At 53.5% G+C, this 23,688-nt stretch overlaps 11 protein-coding genes across 11 annotated transcripts; 6 read left to right on the plus strand and 5 right to left on the minus strand.

Moving 5' to 3' along the window:
* Window positions 1-744: 744 nt before the first annotated feature.
* Window positions 745-2,664, minus strand: G647_02044 (uncharacterized protein; the record flags this gene model as incomplete). Its single annotated transcript, XM_008725443.1, has 1 exon — window positions 745-2,664. The coding sequence occupies one exon, from the start codon at window positions 2,662-2,664 to the stop codon at window positions 745-747; it is 1,920 nt and encodes a 639-aa protein (XP_008723665.1).
* A 272-nt stretch (window positions 2,665-2,936) lies between these two features.
* G647_02045 (uncharacterized protein) lies at window positions 2,937-3,632 on the plus strand (the record flags this gene model as incomplete). Its single annotated transcript, XM_008725444.1, has 1 exon — window positions 2,937-3,632. One exon carries the CDS (start codon window positions 2,937-2,939, stop codon window positions 3,630-3,632), a length of 696 nt encoding a protein of 231 aa, XP_008723666.1.
* A 10-nt stretch (window positions 3,633-3,642) lies between these two features.
* Window positions 3,643-4,603, minus strand: G647_02046 (uncharacterized protein; the record flags this gene model as incomplete). The annotated part of the gene is made up of 2 exons (XM_008725445.1): window positions 3,643-4,344; window positions 4,400-4,603. 2 exons carry the CDS (start codon window positions 4,601-4,603, stop codon window positions 3,643-3,645), a joined length of 906 nt encoding a protein of 301 aa, XP_008723667.1.
* A 353-nt stretch (window positions 4,604-4,956) lies between these two features.
* G647_02047 (uncharacterized protein) lies at window positions 4,957-5,858 on the plus strand (the record flags this gene model as incomplete). Its single annotated transcript, XM_008725446.1, has 3 exons — window positions 4,957-5,166; window positions 5,225-5,743; window positions 5,793-5,858. The coding sequence occupies 3 exons, from the start codon at window positions 4,957-4,959 to the stop codon at window positions 5,856-5,858; spliced, it is 795 nt and encodes a 264-aa protein (XP_008723668.1).
* Window positions 5,859-6,331: 473 nt separating this feature from the next.
* Window positions 6,332-6,877, minus strand: G647_02048 (uncharacterized protein; the record flags this gene model as incomplete). Its single annotated transcript, XM_008725447.1, has 1 exon — window positions 6,332-6,877. One exon carries the CDS (start codon window positions 6,875-6,877, stop codon window positions 6,332-6,334), a length of 546 nt encoding a protein of 181 aa, XP_008723669.1.
* A 449-nt stretch (window positions 6,878-7,326) lies between these two features.
* On the plus strand, window positions 7,327-8,796 carry G647_02049 (glutamate 5-kinase; the record flags this gene model as incomplete). The annotated part of the gene is made up of 2 exons (XM_008725448.1): window positions 7,327-7,596; window positions 7,648-8,796. The coding sequence occupies 2 exons, from the start codon at window positions 7,327-7,329 to the stop codon at window positions 8,794-8,796; spliced, it is 1,419 nt and encodes a 472-aa protein (XP_008723670.1).
* A 340-nt stretch (window positions 8,797-9,136) lies between these two features.
* G647_02050 (uncharacterized protein) lies at window positions 9,137-9,921 on the minus strand (the record flags this gene model as incomplete). The annotated part of the gene is made up of 2 exons (XM_008725449.1): window positions 9,137-9,396; window positions 9,456-9,921. The coding sequence occupies 2 exons, from the start codon at window positions 9,919-9,921 to the stop codon at window positions 9,137-9,139; spliced, it is 726 nt and encodes a 241-aa protein (XP_008723671.1).
* A 4,272-nt stretch (window positions 9,922-14,193) lies between these two features.
* G647_02051 (uncharacterized protein) lies at window positions 14,194-17,301 on the plus strand (the record flags this gene model as incomplete). Its single annotated transcript, XM_008725450.1, has 1 exon — window positions 14,194-17,301. One exon carries the CDS (start codon window positions 14,194-14,196, stop codon window positions 17,299-17,301), a length of 3,108 nt encoding a protein of 1,035 aa, XP_008723672.1.
* Window positions 17,302-18,938: 1,637 nt separating this feature from the next.
* On the plus strand, window positions 18,939-20,811 carry G647_02052 (uncharacterized protein; the record flags this gene model as incomplete). The annotated part of the gene is made up of 2 exons (XM_008725451.1): window positions 18,939-19,885; window positions 19,953-20,811. The coding sequence occupies 2 exons, from the start codon at window positions 18,939-18,941 to the stop codon at window positions 20,809-20,811; spliced, it is 1,806 nt and encodes a 601-aa protein (XP_008723673.1).
* A 436-nt stretch (window positions 20,812-21,247) lies between these two features.
* On the minus strand, window positions 21,248-22,084 carry G647_02053 (uncharacterized protein; the record flags this gene model as incomplete). The annotated part of the gene is made up of 1 exon (XM_008725452.1): window positions 21,248-22,084. The coding sequence occupies one exon, from the start codon at window positions 22,082-22,084 to the stop codon at window positions 21,248-21,250; it is 837 nt and encodes a 278-aa protein (XP_008723674.1).
* A 635-nt stretch (window positions 22,085-22,719) lies between these two features.
* Window positions 22,720-23,445, plus strand: G647_02054 (uncharacterized protein; the record flags this gene model as incomplete). Its single annotated transcript, XM_008725453.1, has 1 exon — window positions 22,720-23,445. The coding sequence occupies one exon, from the start codon at window positions 22,720-22,722 to the stop codon at window positions 23,443-23,445; it is 726 nt and encodes a 241-aa protein (XP_008723675.1).
* Window positions 23,446-23,688: the final 243 nt, after the last annotated feature.

Here is a 23,688-nt window from a genome sequence, read left to right on the forward strand (position 1 = left end):
CACCACTCGAAAATTCTGACGGTACCTTACGGTCTATATGTGCAAGGACGTGCGGTACAATGGAAGACTCTTGATGCGCTGTGCGACGCGGGGCCTCTAATCTGACAGTGTGACGGAGGAGCCTCGATCCTGCGCGGTACTCAGTGAAAGGTCATCCTTTGCCTTTCGCCAGCAAATGTGGTATATATCCGCTCCTTTTGTCGATCGCATGTATGATCCTCCTTACGCAGGCTATGGGGGCGGATTTGATTGTGGATGATGATTGCAGGTACATGGGACGTGGCTACGCCACAGCTGAACGAGGGTCCGTTCCGGCTAACGGTCCACGTCGACACCTGATTGAGTCGCTTAACGAGGGCTTCTGGACGCCAGCCACAAAAGCATGTGATAGCCTCCGAGTCGATTGAAACAGGGGATCTTTCCGAGCAGCAAATGCTCTAACAGGATTCGGTCCGCAGTAGTATGTTGTCCAGAAGTGGTAGGGACTTTTGAGATGCGACATAGTGACACATATACGATCTTGACTGGATCCATCGCGTCTTATGTTCCCGATGAGAATGCGAGTCTATCAGCGTACGTCTTGGGTATCTTGTTCTGAACTAATCCTCTGTCTTACCACGAATAACCAAAGCCAACATCAGTACCATTGGCGATCCCACATGAACGCCATCGCTATGCAATCCAGAGAACCTCATCCTCCCATTAGGGTACTGTGTACCAGTCCCGCTCCTTGGTTCATCGCCATCATTCCTCATTGTAAATTTGCACCTTGTCGCTGATCTCCCAAATTCGACTCTCGTAGTTATCTTCGATCTGAGCGCCCTTGCCGCCCGCGACCCTCAGGATCAGATCGTTCAAAGAACTGCGACCCAGTATGTCGACATGATCGCCTGTATTCGGCCCACCACGAGGGCTGAATCGGTCAGGTTCGTGCGGCATCTCAAAAGTTGTGATTTTGATGTTTGACGGGTTGTAACGCTTGATCTGCCGCCAGCCCTTTGCGCACATGTAACCTGTGGAAATAAGATTGACTGTGCCATCGCCCTCACCAAGTGCGACCCCATGGTCGATGCTGCCCGGATCCTGGAAGCGGCCATTTGGAGTGGTCACGCTGGTGTCAATAGAGATGTTGATATAGCCAGTCAGCGAAAACTCTTTCTCCCTGTAGAAATATGACCGTTCCGTTGGTTTCCCAATGCCATAGAAGCAGTAGATCTTCATGTCAGGCGCATAGGGGAGACGGGCCTCAAGCGGATTCAGCCAAGTCGTTGGTCGATGTTCGTTCTGTTCGACCTCTTGCTTGGTGTGTGCGACGCCGTGAGAGTAAGAGTGCTTGACGGTCTCCACGTACCACGGCTCCGAGACGTTCATTAGATGATCGAATGCTTCAGTCATGGTGAGATTTGGACGCATAGCCTGCGTGGAGTTGCCTCTCGGTCGGAAGGAGATAAAACTGCCGTGAGTTTTGTTCTGTAGTGGAGGTGGTAAGTCGTCTGGTGCCCATGTGCTATTCCCCCACACTGCCTCACCACCTTTCGGCAGCATGGAAGATATACCTGGCATGGCGCGGAAGATCTCAGCGCGGTCTTCTTTGGACAGGAACTTCTCCAGGCCATACACCGCGAATGAATTCAGCTGAGCCGTGTCCTTCATTTCTCCTGACAGCACGGCCGGTATATCTTTTGCAGTTCCCAGCATGCATCCCGAAATATTGATCCATGAGTCAATGTGGGTGTTCACCCAGTGCGGACCACCCTTGCCGTTGTCTTTATGCTCCACCCACTTCATAAAGTAGAAGAGCACTTGACTGCCCATCGAATGTGAGATAAGGACAACCTTCTCACCGCTGGTCAGATGTGCCAGTTCAATGTAATTCTTGAGCCGAGTGAAATACTGATCTCGGACTTCCAGATTCCCATATGAGAGCCGCCAGTCGTAAGCCGCCGTGGACATTAGTGTCGAATCATACCCAATTGTTGCAAGATTCTCCAAGATCTTGTTCCATATCCAGTACCCAGTGATGAAAAAGTCAGTGGCATCAAACCCTTGTGCTGCTCGCAGCTTGATGTCCGGTGGATCCAGTCCTGTCTCTTTGTCCAGCATAATGTGCTTCTTCCAAAGCGCCTGGTCCATAATTAAAGCCCTTATCATTGACCAACTGCCCCACAGACGCTTTCGAAAGTACGGCCTTGACTTTTCGGCCGTAGACCAGGACTCCAACCCTGTCGAAATCACCCCCGGAACCATAATGACAGGATGGTGGGCTTGGATTCCTTGGGCTTGCAGATGAAGGCCGACGGAGAAGGAGTCGTAGTTTACCACATCTCGCTCTGCCTTTGAGAGGTCTTTAACATCATTGATGATGCCCACGGGAATAGCATCCATCAGACTATCGAGGTTGACTTCAAGTAGACCCTCGAGCTTGACAATATCCTGTGACTGCGCCAATAGAAGTGCCAGCATTAATCCCAAGAGACCGCCGAGCCCGAAGGTGAGGCCGGATCTTCTTTTGCTATGTCTCCTCTTTGTGAGCTTTTCCAGCTTCTTCGTTGACACCACGCTGACCTCTTCATTGGGATCCGGAGTAGCATCGCGACTTGGGTTGGGGGAGGGAGTTGGCGAATCCCGGAGGATATTGACGATGCGGTGTCGAAGTGTTGACATTGTTGCGATCACATACCTCTAACAAACAAGAGCTGAAGCCGCAGAACAGCACGCAACAACATCAAGGGAATCAAAACGCGTTGGGGAAGTTCGGGTGTTGGTGCTGTCATTGCTGAGTGGACATTTGTAGAATCCTCAATTTCTACTTTCACATGTTTTCGTCATCGCCTCTTTCTGGCCAGGATCTTCAGGCACAATTTCCTTCACAATCAATTTGCTCTCATCCGTACCCAAACATGGCAATCTCGACATTGCTCTAGAAGCGGAATATGATGCGCGGCAATGCCGCGGCTGCTTCCTCTCCGCAGTCTGCGAGCAAGCACGACATAGTCTCACCCAGCGCTTACTTTCAGACCACCCCGCCCGGCATAAGTTATCTGCAATACTCGCTCGACAAAGAGCCCGAATACCTGCCTCAGATTCGTGAACTCATCTCCAGAGACCTCTCGGAGCCCTACAGTATCTATGTTTATCGATACTTTCTCTATCAGTGGGCGGAGCTCTGCTTCATGGCCGTCGATGCGACGGACAACAATAAACTCGCGGGGGTGGTCATTTGCAAGCTGGAGCCGCATCGAGGAGGGCCGATGAGAGGATACATTGCCATGCTGGCTACGAAAGAAAAGTTTCGTGGCAAGGGGATAGCGACGACGTTGGTCAGCAAAGCCATTGATCTCATGATTGCGAAGGACGCGGACGAGATTGCGTTGGAGACGGAGGAGACCAATACCGCAGCCATGAAGTTGTACGAGCGCCTGGGGTTTCTCAGAAGCAAGAAATTGCACCGGTACTATCTCAATGGGAATAGCGCATATCGCCTGCTGCTCTATCTCAAGGAGGGCGTGGGAGGGATCCCGATCGAGGAGGACTACCACGACATAAATCACCTGCCGTCAGGCGTGGAGGATGAAAAGAAATACCCACATCACGATCCCGCTCAGGCCACATACAGTCGTGGAATCATATGAATCGTCAACATCAGAGGCAGCCGCCGATCCATTCCTCCCACCTTCTGACGCCCTTTCCTGCTTCCTCGCCCTTGACTGCTCCCCCAAGAACCTCAATATCGATCCCATACTCTTCAGCTATCAACTTGAAGCTGAACTTCTCTTCTCCACCACCTCCGAGAACATCCTCCTCCGCATCGGCATCTGTATCTTCGCCAACCCTGCCAAGGCCTTTACTTTTGGATACCCTGACCCTCTCAATCTCCGTTTGCAGACGCTCCCGAACCGCACGTGTGGGCAAAGCCGTGAAGAGGTCTTGCTTGTTTGCCGCGATGAGCACGGGGATCTTCCTCGCCGTCTTGGCAACGGCCTTCCTGCGCTGTAATGCTAGTAGGGTGTCATGCAGATAGACGGCCGTGTCGCGGGATATGGAGGAGTCGCTGGCATCAAGGACACTCGAGTCCACCACGAAAATGACGCCGCGCAGCGCTGGATTCTGGATCTGGGATAGGGCAGCTTCTGATCTCAACTTCCCATGGCCTGGAGTATCTATCAGGACATATGGAGCCGGTTGCTTGTCCTTGAGGTGAACATCGTTCTCGGAACGATATTTATTAGATCCAAGCGGGATAGATGGCGAAAGCAGTAAGTTGACGCGGGAGGAGACTTGGGATACGCGGGTCAGGGCGGCATCTGCCTCGTTGTCTTCAGGATCGGAGGATCGCTTTTGTAGCTAAGGTTGATGTTAGCCATCGCAATGCCCGTATAGCGCGAGCAAGAGGCCTAACCAAGGACACGAGCGAAGTCTTGCCTGCACCGCTGGGTCCAAGGAGGAGGAAAGTTGGGGTGACTCTAACGCGGGCGTTTTGGGTGTAAAAGTAGAGATGAACCAATGACGGGAGGGCTACCGTCACCAGCAAGGCAATGAGGATAATTATGGGATCGCCCGAGAAGAGCCGCGTAAGCCAGCTGTCTGGCGAGGACCAGCCCATGTCGAGCAGTTGCGGTTGACTGGAATGAAAACTGATCAAGAAGGACGACTGCGAGAGAGTCGGCCATGACGCAAATAAGGAGGCTGAAAAAAGCGACCTATCACCGGCCCATTGGCGGGGTCGGGGTGATGTTCCCAGGTGGGCACTGGTCCCTGCAGATGCTTAAGGATAGCAGTGCCCGTCTGAAACTGGCAAACTGCGCTCTCAGCTGATTCCTCCGCAATCCATGCCATCGGAGTCCTCGAGACTCACTACACTCGTTTTCTAAGAAGTACGGAGTACACTAATCTCACTCCCAGTCCGCTCTCTGTGTCGACACGCTTTCACTCTCCTTCCCAGCTCTTTCTGACAAGATGATTCTACGAAGTATCTGCCTCCTGGCTGCCGCCTCCCTCTCGTTCGTCCGTGGTGATGTCCAAGTTATGTCGCCCCAAGCGGGAGACGCCATCACCGGGCTCAATCTCGCCATACGATGGAGAGAATCAGGCAATGCGCCACTCATTTCACAGCTAGCCAACTATCAACTCTTCCTCTGCGCTGGAGGAAACGACGAATCAGATTATGTGAGGCCGGGATTCAACGCTCTCGACGGGAACATTACGAGGCTAACACAGTGACCAGATTCCCCTAGCAACATTGGTCTCGGCGGGCACTTATACGACGGGCAACTCCATCACTATTCCTTTGACAGCTGGTATTGGAGCCGACGTCGCCAACGCCTATTTCCTGAAGTTCGTCTCTGCGGCTCCAGGAGGCACTGTTGTGAACTTCTCCGATCGCTTCACACTTAAGAGCATGACCGGTACCTTCCCCCAAGCGGTACAACAAGCGCTGCGGACTGTGACCGGTACTGCTGGTCCAGCCGACCAGAACAACGCCGAAGCTCCTCAAGCAGGTGCAGATGCTGCTACTCCGTCTGTGGCAGACGATGTCTACAACACCCCCTACACTCTGCAAACGGGGACAATCCGATATGCCCCCATGCCTCCGATGGCCCAAACCAAGATTACTGCGAAAAACGCTTCCCCTCAATGGCCTACCAGCGCGTACACCGTTTACCAGACAATTGCGGGAACACCGGATGCCATAACCACGAACACTTTAGCGTTGACGTTCTCGGCTTCCAGTCGAGAGAACCCCGTAAGTTCACATGTTGGTGCTGTGAGGATTTGCGCACTGACTCTTTCAGGTTGCTGCGGCCGGTCAACCCACTGATGGAGCAGTGCAGAAGTTCTTAAACCGGTGGAAGGACTGAATATCACGCCAGGAAAGAATTATACAGCAGGGCCCAAGCGATACATAGGTTTGCAGGGGATGGGCGTCAAAATGTGAATGATCTGAATGTGCTCTGGAGCAACGGAGTTGAGTTGATTGCGGTCTGGGTCTTCGTATCTATATGGAATCCTCCGGTGTGCCGAGGAAGATGCATGGTGCCTCCAGCGCCGTGCCAAAAGATTCGTAAATTAAAAGTCTTGCGGGGTGTTTGGTCACCGGTATATCTCATCAAACGGCCTGGTGTCTCTGAAGCAGCTGTCCCACACCTCATTGACCACTTTCACTGCATGCACGTCGTCTTTGCAGCCCGGCCGACCTCTGACTGAAAGAACTGCTCTCCGCCGAACGCAATCTTGATGATGCTGGGTGAAGGAAAGAACCTTGTTGCGGAAGAACTCGTTTGCCCAGCGACATTCGCCGCTGAGATTGCTGGCTCGGATCTGCTCCATCTCATTAGTAAAGATGTCTTTGCGCGGATGGGTTTCGGCTGACCTCTGAACAAGCCGCATGCCTCAGATCATCCTCCTCCGTCAAGTTGGTCTTGAATCGCAGATGATCGTACGCATGCACCAGCTCGTGTGAAATCACATCCTCCAATTGTGACCGTTCTTGGACCCAATTTGCACAAATTTTAATCCCGTACTTGTGATCAAACCCGCCTTGCATGGCTTCTTCCTCTCCTCGACACGTCCTGCAATGGATATTCTGCGGACCCATCTCTCCACCGAGTTTCCGTATGTTCTCGTTCATGAATCGAATGGTAGGGGAGTATTTCAACAGGTAGTCCCGATCCCGCTCGCAACGTTTGCAGTCAAACTCGCTGTATCGCTCATCTGCATCCGCCCAGTACCTTTTCTGCCCCGCAGGTGACATCTGACCGGTCAGCATGCGAGTGAAATTGACCGTGCGATTCCAGAAGGTCGTGCTGGGTCGGAAGTCCGAGCCATCCTGTTGACTAGATGTAGTGGGTGCGGAAGGCGTGGTAGACGACTCGGCCATAATGAGCGAGCTGAGTCGAGTAACGGGAGGACTGAGAGAGGGAAAGCAGGCAGCGCGACCTCAATTGACCATGGATGCTTTTCCCGAAGATGAAGCTGCAGACGAAAGAGGAAATTCTATGGTCCATGGATCGCCAAGATGCGATCTGACTCGCCTGCACAACCCTTGTAGGGCGCTCAGAATTTCTTTCGTTTCCAACTGACGCCGAACCTTTTTGACTTTGATAGTACATGCAGGATGTCGTGAAAGGGCGTGCAACCAGCCTGTTCCTTACATCTCGGTCATTCTCTAGTTCCAAAATGGTAGGTCATGCTTGGAAGATTCAGGACTTACAAGCGGTGTCACAAATACCAACAGCCCGCTGCCTGAGGAGCAGGACGCAGGAAAGATGAAGCCAGGGAAGCATTTGACGATTGTCATAAAGATTGGTATTTATCCCCGTCTACACCATGCATTTCCTCTATAGCAATGGAACCAAGTCTATTTTCATCAGGCAAACCAGAAAGAGGCTTACAGTGGTGCTTGGAATAGGCACATCGTCAATTGTGGACGAAACAACCCATGAACCCATTCTGTCCATTCTCTCTCTCATAGTTGAGACGGCAATCAAGCTGAGGCGAGATGGCCATCGCGTTGTCATTGTCTCGTCCGGCGCTATTGGAGTCGGGTTGCAAAGGATGAACATGCCCAAGCGGCCGAAGCATCTTGCTCAGGTCCAGGTACGTCTTCGAGCTCGCACTCAGGTCCCCATGTGGTCTGACGCCTGAAAGGCTCTTGCTGCAATAGGCCAGTCACGCCTCATGTCCATTTGGGACTCTCTCTTTGCGCACATGAGCCAGCCAGTCGCCCAGATCCTTCTCACCCGTAATGACATCGCCGACCGCTCGCAATACCTCAATGCTCAGAACACCCTTGCGGAGACGCTTTCTTTGGGAGTCGTCCCGATCGTCAATGAGAACGATACACTCGCTGTGAGCGAGATCAAGTTTGGCGACAACGATACACTCAGTGCTATTACGGCGGCCATGGTTAATGCAGATTACTTGTTCCTCATGACCGATGTGGATGCGCTCTACGATAAGAATCCACGGAAGTTCCCTGATGCAAAGCCTATATCAGTGGTCGATGACATCGACGCGCTTCAAGCAGACGTCTCGTCAGCAGGGTCTGCGCTCGGAACCGGCGGCATGGCCACGAAAATTGTGGCAGCTCGATTAGCAACCGCGGCGGGAACGAGCACGATTATCACCAAGTCGTCGAAACCAGGCAACATTGCGGCAATTATTAGCCATCTACACCCGCCTGTCGAAATTGACGGTGACACTGGAAGACAAGTCCCCTTGGCCGCTCTTGAACCACCACTACATACCCGCTTTCTCCCTTCTCTGACGCCCATCCGCAACAGGGCGTTCTGGATACTCCACGGTCTAGCTCCCCATGGCACGATTTATATCGATCGAGGCGCGTCCCTCGCCTTAGCGAACAAAGCTGGGCTGCTCCCTGTGGGTATTGTCGACGTCGAGGGCACGTTCGCGCAACAAGAAGCAGTCCGCCTCGTGGTTGTCGACAAGATCCCTATCGGCAGTCTCTCTCCTACAGGAGATTCGAATTCATATAACCCTGCAGGAGGGAGGTATCAATTCGTGCTGAAGGAAAACGGAGAGGAGATTGGACGTGCGGTGGTGAACTACTCGTCATCCGAAGTTGCCAGAATCAAAGGGTTGCGGAGCTCTGATATTCGGACTGTGCTAGGCTACGCGGATAGCGAGTATGTTGCGTTCAGAGAGAATGTGAGTTTACATGCCAGTGCGAGTGGTGATAAGAGCAGACCGGAGACACCCAGTGGACCAAGAACGCCCACGAAGGAGCGCACGCCAGAGGTGAGTATAGCGGATTTGAGAGGTTTGCGGATCGAGTGAGGCGAAAGACAATCACTGCGAGATTTGCCCTCTTGGTTCGGGTGGAACAAACTTTGTCTGCACCAGGCGGGTTTTTGTGCTATATAGCTCTAAACTAGATGAACGACCGTGGACCACAATACAACAATCAGCAAGCAATGCAACGTTACTGCTGCACACAATGTAAGATCAGATTTACCACGATGCTGGTTTCCACGGGGCCATAAGATACCCCGGCATGCTCTTCGACGGATCCCGCACATGGAAACAAACACAGGGGGGCAAATCGGATGAGTGAAGCAATCAACAAGCAATCAACAACCGCTTAACGAGTGACGTGGATGCCCAATCAACCGACCATCTAGGCTCCCACATGTTCACCAGCAAACCTATGTTGCTCCAAGCCACATTTTCTCCTGCACTCCTCGAATCCCTCCTGACTGCCAGTGCCTACAGCGGGGATCTGCTGCGCCGTCGCCGTCCAGTTGCCGTCGGCCAGGTTGACGAAAGGCATCACTTGCATGCCGATGTTCTTGGGCATCATAAAGAATGCCTGCGCGATGTTCAAGGTCCCTGGATCGGCGTCGTCCAAAAAGGAGTACAGTTGATTGTTCCCACAGCCTGAGATCCCAGTCAGCCAAGTTGCAAGGAGAGTTCCCGATACCAAGCCAATAGCCTACCCATATTGTACATCGAGTGTACGCTTGCCGGGGGAAAAATGGTCATCATTCCCGGCGACAGCACCTGCTCCACAAGACGAGCTCCATTCTCCTGCACCATGTACGTGTGCGTGCTCCCGCTGACAGCGACGACAAGGTTGTTTGCCCGGTGGATGTGCGGGGCGAGCATGGCGCAGGGCCCCAGATTGAGCTGGGCCACCGTGGCTCGCGCCGTTGAGAGAACGGGCCAGGTTGCGGCGTTGGCATTGCAGACGCTGCCTGGTTTCCATGAGTACATCGGGTTGGCGGAGAAGTTGTAGAGCAGCTGTTGGTCCGAGAGCATGTTTAGTCGGTCGTACATGGTTGCCGCTGCCTTGAGCTTTGCAACTAGATTTGCATCAGTTGTCTGGTCGACGGCCAGGATCGGCAACGGGGCCGTGAGGAGGAGAAACGTCGTGGCGACGCCCACACATGCTGAGAGAAGCATCACAGGTTGTTTCCTGCGGAGAAAGGCGTAGCTTAAGTGGAAGATGACTATTGTCGCAAGAGTTGCCGCTACAAGCAGGAATGCGCCAGGGTACTCGTCGATGCTGGTGAATGACCTTGATGTTCGCCGAACTGCTTTGGTCCAGTGCTTGTAGTCTGGGACGGCCGAGCAGAACCAGAAGATTGGGTCCGAAAATAACGCAGACATGGGTCGATCGGCGGTTTTTATCTTCCTGGTCTTCTCCCAAACTTCGCGCGACTCCAGCTACTTGGTTCCGTTCTCTCGTGGCCCGGGGGATGGCGATTCCAGAGAGCTGGAGACGAGCTCGCGCACACGAAGGTGGAAACCTTGAAGCATTTGCTAGACAGGTGGTGAAGGTCCACAAGATTTCATTGGGCGATCGGCCTCCTTCGTCCTCTTTGAGCAAGTCAATCCATTCGATACCGAGTTGAAGACTCGCTTCCGTTCTTGTCCTCGACCACGATGGAGTGTAACGACGGATCCTATCCGTGGCGAGAGGGCAACCCTGATCCCCAAACAACCCCTCGCCGCGAGTCCCGTCAACAAGCGATAGAGTCGTAAAGAGACGGAGTTCGGCGAGGCAGGTGATGATTGTCGGGTAACGGCATGAGTTTGGAACCATGGTCATGTCCAGATGGCGCAGGACTCAGAGGTGGCGACAACAAGGGAGAGGCTCTGTCGCAGTCTCTGGTCGTGAAACCTACGTTAGAGACCGGTTGGAGCAAGGTATTTGGGTATTGCTCATGAGACCAGCCCGCCTCCAGAGAAGGTCATGGTACTGCCAAAGTTCATCTCCGAAGTCGCACAGTCCGAGATAGACTCTGAGCGGTAGCGATCACCTGGAGCTCGATGGAATCCAAAGAGAGTATTCGAGATTTTAAATCGGCTCCCATCCCTCTCGGATACAAACTGCCAGAATTGATGAAACGACTGCATCGCACGACCAGCACAGTTGACTTGGCGCTGTACACCTGAATCAAGTCAAGAGCCTTGATTTCTTTGTGGAGCAATGACCTGTTCGATAAACCGGCATTTGAGGGCGAGTCTCATCTTTCTGTCCTGACACCCGAGTATTCATCGTGCAAGTGAGGTTGGTGGGAGGCTGAGGTAGGGAGTGCGATACTGAGAGGCGGTGAACCTGCCACTTGCCCAGGCAGGTACCTCAATTGACTCACGGACGTGAACACGCGCAACCACTTGGACGTGTGCCTGTTGTACTCACGACTTTGCACGACCATGCCGCCACTGATGGGCCTCCCACCTCCAGATAGTGATGGCCATCTTGGGGTATTTGTGACACAAACAGATCTCTGCCCTACTGACCAGAAGACCTTCTAGAAAAGACTAGCAGATCCTGGTCTGAGGACAAACGGTGTTTGTCATGCATCTTGACAGCTGCATTCAAGCTGCAGGGGCCGAAGCGGTGGTTGCAGCAACAGGCGAGGATGGATTCATCCCAGTCTTGTTCCTCGTGTTACCGTTGTCGCAGTAAGCCTGCACTCGTGTTTGCTGCGCTCGTATATAAAGACGTTGATCCGCGCTGTCAACGATGCTTGAGTTGGCACATGGCAGAGCGTCGTTGACATCAGTCTGCAGCTCTGGAACAATAGCTCATGTCCAAATGGAGAGGCACCCAAGAGGCTTATGCGAAGGAGAAAGCTAGTCTGTGTCAGAGTGGGAGGGTTGATGTTCATGCTTGAGATTGCAAGACGCCATGGAACTGGGAGACGTGGCTATGTGCAAGCACGTGATCAACACGTGCTTCGAGAGCTCGCTGGCGCAGGACTTTTGCACAACAATTTGCAGTGCGAGGAGTCTTGACTAACGGCCGTTGTGATGAAATTCGAGACGTTGACATTATTGTTCAATAGAACTCCAGTCCACTTATCCCGTACCTACCAGGTAGGCATTCATAATCGACCGGATGAGGCTGAAAGAGGCTGGCGAAATGACAGGGAGGTATCCCACTAATTAGGCATTAAGGCTTTGACCCAGGCGTCCCGGTTAGGCTGTACTAAGCCCAGAGAGCTGAGATGAGGGCCAAACAAGGGTAGGCATGACTCTCCCCGCAAGGAACGATAGGCTCTCGGTTGGTCGCGGCGTACCGTTGATGACGCCGGACTGGCCTATGGAATGCCAAAGGGTGCGAGTCGGGCCGTGAATAATTATATGGAAATTGCGTGTACGTACTACGTAGACGGCCAACACGCTGTTGGTGGTGTTGTTATTGTCCTCACCCGGCTACATCGCGTTGACAACGCCTTCGAGAGATACGACCCAACTCATTCACTGACCACCGGCGCAGCGCGATGTGGGAGAGCAAGCAGCAACCTCTAACCGAAAGGATCCAGGCACAGATTTCTGGTGGGTTGGCCCTTGACGCCAACGGGCTCTATCCTGTGGGTGGAGTCCCCGTAAAAATCAGGGGTAAGGGCGAAGAGCACGAGAAGCTTCCACATGCTCGATGCTGAGTGGCTTGGGGCTCACTAATGAATTTTGGCGCGTGTCATCACCAGCAGTTTGTGCATTGAGCCTCTGCGCCGTCTCTTTGTGGCTTCCCCTTGGAATGGGTTTCGATGGGTCCCTCGAGTCGTGGCTCTGAAAGTCTATTCCGCGCAAGGAACTGCCAGGCTCGGTCACATCGGGATCAGAGTCGCCGTCAGGGATGAATCCAACACAACGGAGGGTTCGACGACTGCAGGCGTCGCTTCCTTTTGTACACACCCTCGAGTGAGTATTGCACGAGCTGGCTCGGACACCAAAGACATCACTCCGGTTTCATACCTACCTGCTACCTCGCTCCATCTCGCACCCGGCCACCTGCTCGCCCTGCAGTCCATCAACCTGTCTCCATATCCCTCACCTCCTCGTCATTGGCGAACCGCCCAATTGTTTGCATCTGTCAACTCACCCAACCCCTCGATCAATGCTCGCGCGCAGAACCTTACCCAGACCTCGACAAACCTGAACCCCTTGACAACAGCTCGTCGCCTCGGACTTTCCGATCTTTGTCGCTCTAACCGCTATACTATATTCTCGAGACACTAGATCCTTCGCGAATCCCTCATCACACCGCCCCCTCCTCGCTTGACTGCGCAGCGGGCCTCAACTGTCGCAAACTCGCCTCCTTCCCCGTGGTCACTCAGTGGTGTGCAAAATCAATTGAGTACTTCTCGATGGGAGCAACTGGACAAGGAAATAAAATTTGGTGACTCGGGTGACAACCATTTCATGGCTGGATGAGCACCGCCATGTTGTGGCCCAGTGCGAAATCCAGAATCCCCGGGCTTTTCGAAACAAGTTCACGATCTGCGCCTCCCACAAACGTCCGGCTTATGAACTTGTTGAGCCTTTGCTTCAAATCATCTTGATCTTCGGTTTACAAGCGATTTGTAGCTCTCGAGAACGGACAACACGCGAACGTACCCGCTGCAGCGCACGAACTCCTCCGAAGCGCTTGCATTCTAAACCAGGCCGAGTTTGCATGTTGACCAATATCTCCCTGATTCGCCCGTCGCCTTTCGAACTGCAGACAAAGACACTTCCAGCTGCAGGTACAGCGCGCGGACAAGCATCTGCGGCACAGCTGCTGCATCCGCAGTGTGGCCTGCCTGGCCCCTAACGGCTGCACCTCGACGCTAATACCTCCTGTTCCCCCTCCTCGACGTTCATGCACCAGCATCATCCTGGCGTCTGATCGATTGTGATTGTCTGTCATTCAGACGGCTTGTCAAAGCCATGGAGTCGTCTGCATCCAGAAGAGCTTCACGGTCTAACTCGACGTCATCGCCAATACAGGCTACCAGAAAACCGCTGACTGCTCCCGTCTCGAGACTTACCGATCCTCGAAATGGTCACCTGCGAGTGAGGCCCAGAAGTCCAGAGACATCATTCCCACCCACAAGCCGTTTTCGGTATGATAGAAGTCGATCAAGAAGTCGGCCAGAAAATAGCCTGAGCCCCAACCTCAACATCAACCGCTGGTCTCATTCCACGTCGTCTAGTGTATCTGGTATCGAATCCGAAGCCATACGGGCACGTGCAAACATCTCTTCTCGACGCATGAGTGTAGGCCCTTCACTGGTAACTTCGGCGACGCCTGCAAAGAATTCCATTCACACCAGGAGGTCTTCGAGCCAAAGTCCACAAGTGACGCAGGGCTTGAACTCAGCGTTCTTACAAGTGGAGCGAACCCACGCACCGCGAGACATCAGCCCTGCTGGCGTCTCTCCTCGTATCACCCCGACATCGATGTTCAACCCGACTGCCGGTGAATATTTTGGCGAGACGTGGCAGAGTCGCAAACCTGGGAAGAGTGGTGATGCTGTCGCAGTCTCTGTACACTACATGAAAGCAGGCACGCACTCCGCCGCGAGGTCAGCGGAAAACATTACAACGCAGTACATGACCCAAGTCTCGCGACCCACCACACGTGAAAGACGACCTGACACTGCCGTTCAAGAAGTGCCTTCGTTGGATCCTTCTCCTGGGGCCAATGCGCCCACACGTGGAAGGAGTCACAGGAGTCCGACCCAGAAGACTATGCTCTCGAAAGCGTTGGCGGTTGCGAACAATGCAGTGTTGCTCGACAATGCTCAGAATATCGAGGGCGCCATTGAGGCATATGCTGAAGCATGCGATCTGCTGCAACAAGTCCTGATACGCAGTTCCATATTGGACGACCGGAAAAGACTGTCCGATATCAGAAATGCATACTCGAAGAGGATTGCTGATCTTCACGACCTTGACGATTCTTTCTCGGAGCTAATGGAGAAAGCTTTACCTGAAGATCCGCCATTCGACGAAACCAACCATTCCTTTTTCGCTTCTCATGACACGGACCTGAACACCGCCGAGGTGCTGGAATCCGTCCAAATACCTCCTCGGCTGGAATCCATTCAGATACCCCCTAGGCTGGAATCCATCCAAATACCTCCTAGGCAGGAATCCTTGTTGCCAGAAATATTCGGCGGAGACTCATACACCAGTGATACAGGTCGAAAAAGGCCTCGCATACCCAGTCTGACTTCTCCCATGGATTCACAATACATGCCGCCACCTCTTTCACCTCGTAGGCCTGCCTCTCCAGCCTCGGATCGAGACAGCAACACACCGCTTGGTCCCGTCAGACCCTCTGAACCTGCCAAGACGACATCTCATGCCCGAGAAGATAGTACGGAGTCTATTTCATGGCTCGATACTCTTGAGGACGGCGAATCATCCACGTCGCGGTCCTCACGGTTGTCGTCGGTCGATTACGGCATCCACGACAATCAGAATCTCGACAAGTTCGAAGCAGAGTTCGATGCCGCTCTCGATGCTGCTGTCGATGCTGCCTATGATGATGATCTGACCGAAGAGCCTACCCCTAGACCTGACAAGATCGGGCAAGAGTTCCACGAGGACCTCACCAGTCCTATACTTCCACTGGAATCTGCCTTCAAGGATCCTTCCACTCAGTCATCTGAGTCCGAGTTGACCAGAGAGTATGACGAGGGAGACTCATCGGACGAAGAAGAGAGGCTGCTGGAAGAGATGACGAAGGGTTTTGTCTTCGACGACTTCTCATTCGACAACAAATCGAAATCGGCGCTACCTCGACAGTCGGATTCAAGCACGTTCTCGGGCAGGACATGGACAAGCTCGCTCCCATCAACAGTTGCGACGAATAACACCGCCCTGAGTACCCTCGCCGAGTCAAATGAAGCTCCAACAGAAGTCTCTCCTCGCCCGATTCCTCCAGCGAAAGATACTCCTCCCTTGTCATCCCCGTCCAAGGCGGCACTCCCTCCAACCCCTTCCGCGGTGCCACCGACAAATGAAGGCAGCAGACCGATCAGTCTGGAAAAGTATGGGGGGCTAAACATTCGCGAGCGAAGGTTTTCCGGCCGCAACGGAGAACAGCTTAAGATCGAGACTTTCGCCCGACGTAACTCTTCCACCTTGCCGAAGCCGGTCGTGGCACCCCCATCCGTGCCGGAACTGGAGATTCCTTCTGAGCAGCCCAAAGCTCCTCTCACTGCACCGCTCGAGCCCATATTGCCAGCCCTCGCACCGCTCACGCCTATGGCCTCGATGCCTTCCAACGACTCCGTTCAGAGTGAGTCGCCCGCCACCCCAGCCTTGACACAGGGCGGTTCTCAAGGCAGTATCGATGATTCTGTGGCCATGCCACCCTCACCAGCAAAAGTAGGCAAGATGCTACCTCCCCCCACGGTAGTCAAGAAGAATCTGTCTTCGTCGAGCTTGAGAGTGAGGAATCTATCAGTCGCAACCACCGAAACGAATGGCGAGTCTCCGATCACGCCGCTCAGTGCAGGTTTTGGTACAGAGGCCAGAAGGCTCGCCCCTCCATTGCCGTCAGCTGCCTTACCCACACCTTCCACAGCCGCCTTTGGTCCGCATCTGTTGCAGACTGGTGGAATGTACTTGTTCGATGACCTCGTCGGACTCCCCAGCTCACCCACAACACCTCGAAGTCCGGATGCGCCAAGATCATCCGCTCCACAATCCCTCGAACCTTGTCCAGAATCTTTCCTGCTCCGTCCATTCTGGTTGATGCGATGTTTATACCAGACACTTGCTCACCCTAGTGGTGGCTACGTTACCGCCAAGCTGTTCATTCCTCGTGATATTTGGCGGGTGAGGAATGTCAAGCTCAAAGCTCTTGAGGATAAAGTGGCGCAATGCGACCTGTTGACAGCAGCTCTGCTGAAGCTCGCCAAGGTCGACACTTTTGATGCGGATGCGGTACTTGAAGAATTGCAATCATTCGAATCCGTACTGGATCAAGTCCGAAGTACACTGCAGAAGAAGATTAGCAGTGACGTGGGCTTCTCAAGTTCTTCAAGTCTGTTTAAATCAGCCGGCGAAGACCTTGAAGCTGGTAAATCCGGCAATGCTGCGGCCAAATCTATTGCGTCTAGCTGGCGCAAACTTCGGTCCAAGTCCAGTGCTCCTGCCATGGGCAATCAAAAGGATGCTTGGGCACAAGGCCCGACGATGGCTTCCCTGCCAATGACCTCGTCCTCTTCCGTTCCGTCATCTCGGTCGCATCTGAATCGCAAGATCGCGCCGCCGCCCACACCCACGGAGTTGACGAATATCCCCGCTGTCCATGCGGCATATATGTCTAGCCTGGCACGTCTCTTTGACGCGGCACAAGTGCTGGATGGGATTGCACGTCAAGTGGAAGACCCTGGCTTGAAATGCAGCAACAAGACTCAGGTTGGTTTGGAGCTGGGTGTCAAGAACGCCGCGGAATTTTTCGCGTTCTTCGTGATCCGATTTGTGATGGCGGATCTGATGCTGTTGGTCGATAAGTTTCTCAAGAGGGGGAGCGAATGGGTATTGACCTGATGTGGCTGGGATCTGATGTATCGGACGTCATCCACGATAAAATACACAGTGATGTATGATTGTACGTTGCCTTTCAGCGGCATTAGCGGGGGTTGCGGTGTTTCACTTTGTTCCTCTGGATGCTCCAGCCTCCGGAGCAGCTCTCCTGTGAGTCTACCATGTTTTCTGCATGTTGTGATACCTCTTAGCGAGCTGTAAGATTGGGTGGGCAGTTTGACGTCCCAAAGAATAGAGAGAATAGGATCGAAGCACAGTAGATATGGATATTGCCACCACTAATGGGTCAATGAGGCACACGGCGCCGACTTCCTGACATTGCATAAGACCTCTGTCGGATGGGAGCTGATCCAGAATTACTGTATAATGAGAATCACTCGGATGAGGTCGAGCTTGCTTTGCAGTCGACTGATTATGACTTCGATGTCGAGGCAGAGACGGAGAGAAATTCAGGGCCGCATCATTTAATGATCTGCGTGAGACGATCATGTTCCATTCTTCGTGACTTTCTCCCTCTTTATAATCCACCACCCGAATTTAGTCGCTCTGTCTCTTCGAACTCGAATTCATGTCCAGCTTGTAACAGTTTCTGGATCGCCAACGCAGGAGAGTCTGGATTGTTTGCAACTCATCCATCTCACCACAGCGAAGTCACCTGAATGCAAAAGTCATTTTCACGCGTGAGACCGCTTCCGGACACTGACAGGACAACAACGAGCTCGCTCCACGGCTAATGGACTTTACGTGTCTGTGGCTCTGGCTCACCATCGCTGGAGTATCCGATTTATCTGCATGAGACAAATATGAGATACACCGACATAGCATACTTTCGTTCTTGACCAACACATCGATCAGCGCAGCCTTGAGCCGACCATCACCCGTGTCCCTCTTGAATAACGATGATACCTGACAGTCTCCCACGCCACGAGACGTAACCAAAGGAGGTCTTTCCGCCGGACCAGGACAAGCAGAGATCGAGGATACACCAATGAGCGAAGCTCAATGCAAGGGATGGATGCCGGTGACGACGAGCGTGTCTGCCAGTGTCGTCGTGCTAGGTAAATCCTGGAGAATCCGTCCTTCGACCGTTAGGCATGTACTTCATATCCACCGACCGCGCTACCCGAAATACACCTAAGCTGGCTTCCTGTTTGGAGCAATATCACGGCCAAGCCGATTTCCTTTTTGGGAAAACTACTATCCTGATCGTGATGGAGCTCAATTCCCGGGGCTGCCGTCCCTGGCCCTCTCGCATTCGGGCTGGCAAGACCGCGAGTGCCGAGTTCGTACTGCAGCAAATGTCGGCACGTTTCATTGAGACTGGGCTCGGACTCGCTCTTTGCAATTGATCGAGGTTTCGGGCGGGACAGTGGAACATCATTCAGCGTGGCAACCTCAGCTGGCCTTGGCGATCTTGATGATCTTGGTATGGGGGTCATTCCTGTGGCAAACATCCCTATGGTCCCAGCCTCGTGGAAGAGCCAGCCGTTATCAATGCCGCCTATAGGTATATATGACTTGACTTCTCATGGTCTGTTGCAGCCTGAACCCGTCTCTGCACCCAAACTTCCTACAATCGCCCTCATCTGGTCGAGGAACAGTCCATAAGAGTGGTGAATACCAGCTGGAGACGACCAACTATGTCCACCACAAGCTCCCAAACACCAGACATCGTGACCGACGTACTGATCATCGGCACCGGGCCAAGCGGCGGCTCCCTGGCGGCCTTTCTAGCTCGTTACAATATCAACACAACGCTTATCGACAAAGCACCATCTACAACAGCAGATGCGCGGGCTCACGTTACCAACATGGCCACAGTGGAATGCTTCCGCGATATCGGTCTGGAGAAGGAGATTCTGAGACTCGGGACGTCCTACGACAACATGCCATTTCGTCGGTACTGCCATACTGTCCACGGCCTCGAATATTTCCGGGGCAAAATCTGCAATCAAGTCCCGGAGTGGAGGCATGAGTACGACACCGCCAGCCCGTGCCAGCATATCGACCTCCCGCAGAACGACGCCGAGGCCATTTTCACAAAGTGGGCAACACAGACGGGATACGTCAAAATACGGTATAACACCGAGTACGTGTCATTCGTGGACCATGGAACACACGTGCTGGCGATCTGTCACGACCTTCAGGCCAATAAACCAGTCTTGATCCAGGCGCGTTTCTTGTGCGGAGCTGATGGCGGCAGATCGAAGCTCATTTCCCAGATAGGGGCGACATTGACAGGACCACGGGAAGATATGCAGACCTGTTACAGTGTGGACTTCACAGCAGACTTGACACCCGTGGCGGCCAAGTGTCCCGCTTTCTTCCATTTCATTTTCCGCCCAGCTGAAGAGTTCAATGCCCATTGCATGGTTGCAATCATACGAACAATTCGGCCATGGCACCATTTTCAGCTCATTACAATTCCAGTCCCAGGCACCCCAGTTCTGAAAGATGTCAATGCCATCGACTGGAACGCGCTGATTGCCGATATGCTTGGAGATCCGGCTCTTCCTATCGAAGTTGACAGGGCCAGTAAATGGCGCGTGAACGAGGTCGTTGCTGACTATTACTCCAAAGGCAATGTGTGAGTGTGGCTCAGTTCCCGAACCAAACATTAACCTTCCCACTCATGTATCTGACGCAACCCGCAGTTTCTGCCTAGGTGACGCAGTCCACCGGCATCCGCCTGCGAACGGCCTAGGCAGTAACACAAGTATCCAAGATTCGTACAATCTAGCATGGAAGCTTGCTTATGTGCTCAATGGTACCGCCTCCACAAGGCTTCTGGACAGCTACAGCTGCGAGCGTCAACCTGTCGGGAAGCAGGTGGTCACCCGCGCAAATGATTCTTTACGAAATGACATGAGGTTCTATGCGGCAATGGGAATGACGGAGCCGGACGTCCAGAAACGAAGAGCACTGATCAAAGCCCTGGGCGAAGACAGCGCCCAGGGCCCAGAACTGCGCACCGAACTCCAGCAGGCAAGCGCTCTTACACAGTACCAGTTCTCGGCCCTGGGCGCTGAGATGAATCAGTTCTATCGTAGCGACGCCATCTACAGCCAAGACGAAGGTGCGGATACCCAGGAGCCGGTTTACGCTGATATCGATATGCGTTACGAGAGGGGAACGCTCCCTGGAATGCGTTTGCCTCACGCATGGCTCGCCACCACGGGGCTGGAGACTGTCATTTCCACGCACGATCTCGCAGGGAAAGGTCGATTCACCATCTTCACCGGGATCGGCGGCAAAGAAGTTTGGGACAAAGCAGCCGCTGCGACCTTGCAGCAGATCCCGCATTTGCCGATCGCCGTTGTCAGCATAGGATGGGGTCAAGAGTACATAGATACCGATAATACGTGGGGGAAAGTCAGAGGTGTTGACGAGGCCGGGGCCGTGCTCGTTCGGCCTGACAGGTTTGTTTGCTGGAGAAGCCAGAGGCCAATGAATCTCGAGGAGGCAGCCGGCAAGCTGAACACGGTTTTGCGAAGGGTTCTAGGGTGGGACTGAGAGTGACCGGGCACGCATTGGCAAGACGTAGGTTCATGGATCCAGGCATGCAAACTCGGGAGGAACTGTAGTGGGAGCACCCAAGGTTCCCCGATGGTCTCTGGCACTGCCACAAACTTTTACATGCTAGACTATTTCCATGATTCTCGACGAATAAAGAATTGGCCTCGCGCGTTAGCTACCATTTCTATATCCGTAAAGACAGATAGATCTAGCACATATTTAGATAGGAATAGCACTCCACAGGTTCAACACCAGTCCAGATAGCCATGATTGGTTCATGATTTGGACGATTCGGAGACAACTCACTTCGCGCGGTTGTGAACAAGGTTGTGCGATTCCTGCTACCGTTGAACCATAGTTGTGCCTGGAAGCAACGTACGCAGAACACCTACCGACGGGTCTTCTCGATGGTAACATGCCTTCTGAGCCATTATCACCCAGCGAAACCGCCGTAGAGCTCGGGGAACAGATCTCTCAGAACATCGTCTACCTCTGCATGCCCTGAGCCTCCCCAATCCCAGTTCATGTCCTCAGGGCTTTGAGCGTCCCAGGAAGCCTCTGTCGGTACATCTAACTCGCCATGGCACATGGTCGTCCTCGCCCTAGTGTCGCTTCCTGCCGGTAGCAATGGCGACTCTTGATTCCCGTCACCTTCGGTCTCGATAGCATTTATGATTGCCGTCGACATCTCATGCGGAGACAGGCCTTGGATGCGACGGAAGACCCTTAGCAGATGCCACTTGCTGAGGCCGACTTGGTGGGAGAGATCCCCCAGCCTGATCTTTTGACCCCGTGAAGCATGATCCTCGACCAAGAAGACGGCATGTCGAATCTTGCCGACCAAAGGGTCCTCCTCCTGGGACGCAAGCAATTCTGGTTTGCACCGTTTACACGCCCGGTAGCCTGCTTCTTGTGCAAGGGGACCGCTGTCGAAGAAGACGATGTTTGCTCGTCGGGCCAGTCGAGCTTTACAGTCGGGCCGGCAGTAGATCCCTGTTGTCTTGACGGCGTAGACGAAAGAGCCCGCGGCGTCAGGGTTCCGCGAGACAATTGCAGACCATCGCTGTTGCGGGTTCGAAAAGACAGTCGCGGTCCTCTTATTGTTCATCCGGGTGGGCGAAGGTCTGGAGGTACATCTTGACATGCGACGAGGATGATTGCTTTTGATGTTCCCGTCGGTGGCGAAGACATGAAAGAGCTGTCGGTTGTTCATATTCGCGGCTTCAAGGTCTTCGTTTAGCCGGTTCGCGGAGGAGATCGCCTCCAACATTCTGCCAGTCGAGGTGCGGTAGAGACCGCTATTTTGATGGATTGACTCGTTCTGCAGGCAATGCGCGGCTAATCGAGGGATTGGTCACATCCAAGGCAAGTGATGGTGTGGCCCCACCATGCAAGAGCGTATCTGGATTGTCAGCGCCGGCTGAGACGTCGCCTTTCAATAACGCGAACAGCAAGACTCATTCATGGGTCGCGACGACTGCTTTTGAGAGCATTGCTGTCGCAGCACAAGTGGACCCTGGGAACGTTCTCCTCGGAGGACAGAGGGCCAGATGATATTGTAGGTGGTCGTCTTAATCAGACAGTTGCTGTCAAACTGACCAATCATCGGTGATCTTGGTAGCTGGAGAAAGATATATGTGGGCACGCACGACCTTACGGATTGGTGGAGATAGCAAAAGTGGTCTTCCCCTACCTGCGGAGGGAGAGTGAAATCTATACGCGCTACCAACATGACTCGAAGTACAGACACGGAGTCATCTATCGGCAGTGGATGACGATGGGATTCTCGGGTATATAACAACGACTACGGCCATACTTGTCGAACTCGTGCAGCGACTCAAGCCACCATCTCACCAGACCCAACCCAGGTGCCCAATAACCACAACCGACATCACGTCTACAAGAATGGCTCATCAAGAAATCTCGCCTGCCATCCTCTACTGGGGCACCCCGGTGGTGTTGATCAGCAGTACGAATCCAGATGGCAGCACCAATCTGGGCCCGATGAGCTCCGCCTGGTGGCTTGGATCAGGGGCCGTTCTGGGTCTCGACGCCTCTTCGCAGACGACACAGAACATGCTCCGCACGAAGCAGTGTGTGCTCAATCTCGCATCGGACAACATGGCTCCGAACGTCAACGCCATAGCCAGAACCACTGGCACGGACCCGGTCCCGGAATCGAAGCAGGGAAGGGGTTATACGTTCGCCAAAGACAAATTCAAACGAGCGGGCTTGACGCCTCTTCCGTCCAGAAAGGTTACGCCGCCGGGCGTCAAGGAGTGTCCTGTGGTCATGGAAGCCGAAGTGGTCGCCGTCCACGACATGTTTGGCGGGAGGGCGGTGCAAGGTCTGGCCGTTGTGGTCGAAGTCAGGATTCTGCGGATCAGCGTTCATCAGGAACTGAGGCTCAACGGGCATCGCAACCGCGTGGATGCAGACAAATGGAAGCCAATGATCATGATGTTTTGTGACCTCTACGGCTTGAGAGATGGAAAGTTGGAACCTTCGAAACTGGCTGAGATTGAGGAGGAGATGTACAGGCCGTGGACGGAGACGACGGGAGAAGCGGAGGAGGAGCTGGACAGCGGCGTTGCTGAGCATGTGATTGGATTGAGTGCCTCGCAGCAGTAGAAAGGCAGAGGTGTGACCGAGTTCCTGTCGAGTTGGTACAGCACCTCAGGTTAGCGAAGAGATATAGATGTCTAGACCAAGGCTGGCGCAGCACCACCACAGCTAGGCGTGACAGTATGATCGTCTGCAACATTGTGTACCGCCGTCGGTATCATGAGACGCAATGAGTTTGGAAGCTCATGTCAAACGCCATCGAAGATTGTCCAGACCAATGTCACGATTTCCGCAAGGCAGCTGGCGGTG

The sequence above is a fragment of the Cladophialophora carrionii genome (assembly GCF_000365165.1).
Source record: "Cladophialophora carrionii CBS 160.54 unplaced genomic scaffold supercont1.1, whole genome shotgun sequence".
In the NCBI taxonomy this organism is placed as follows: domain Eukaryota; kingdom Fungi; phylum Ascomycota; class Eurotiomycetes; order Chaetothyriales; family Herpotrichiellaceae; genus Cladophialophora; species Cladophialophora carrionii.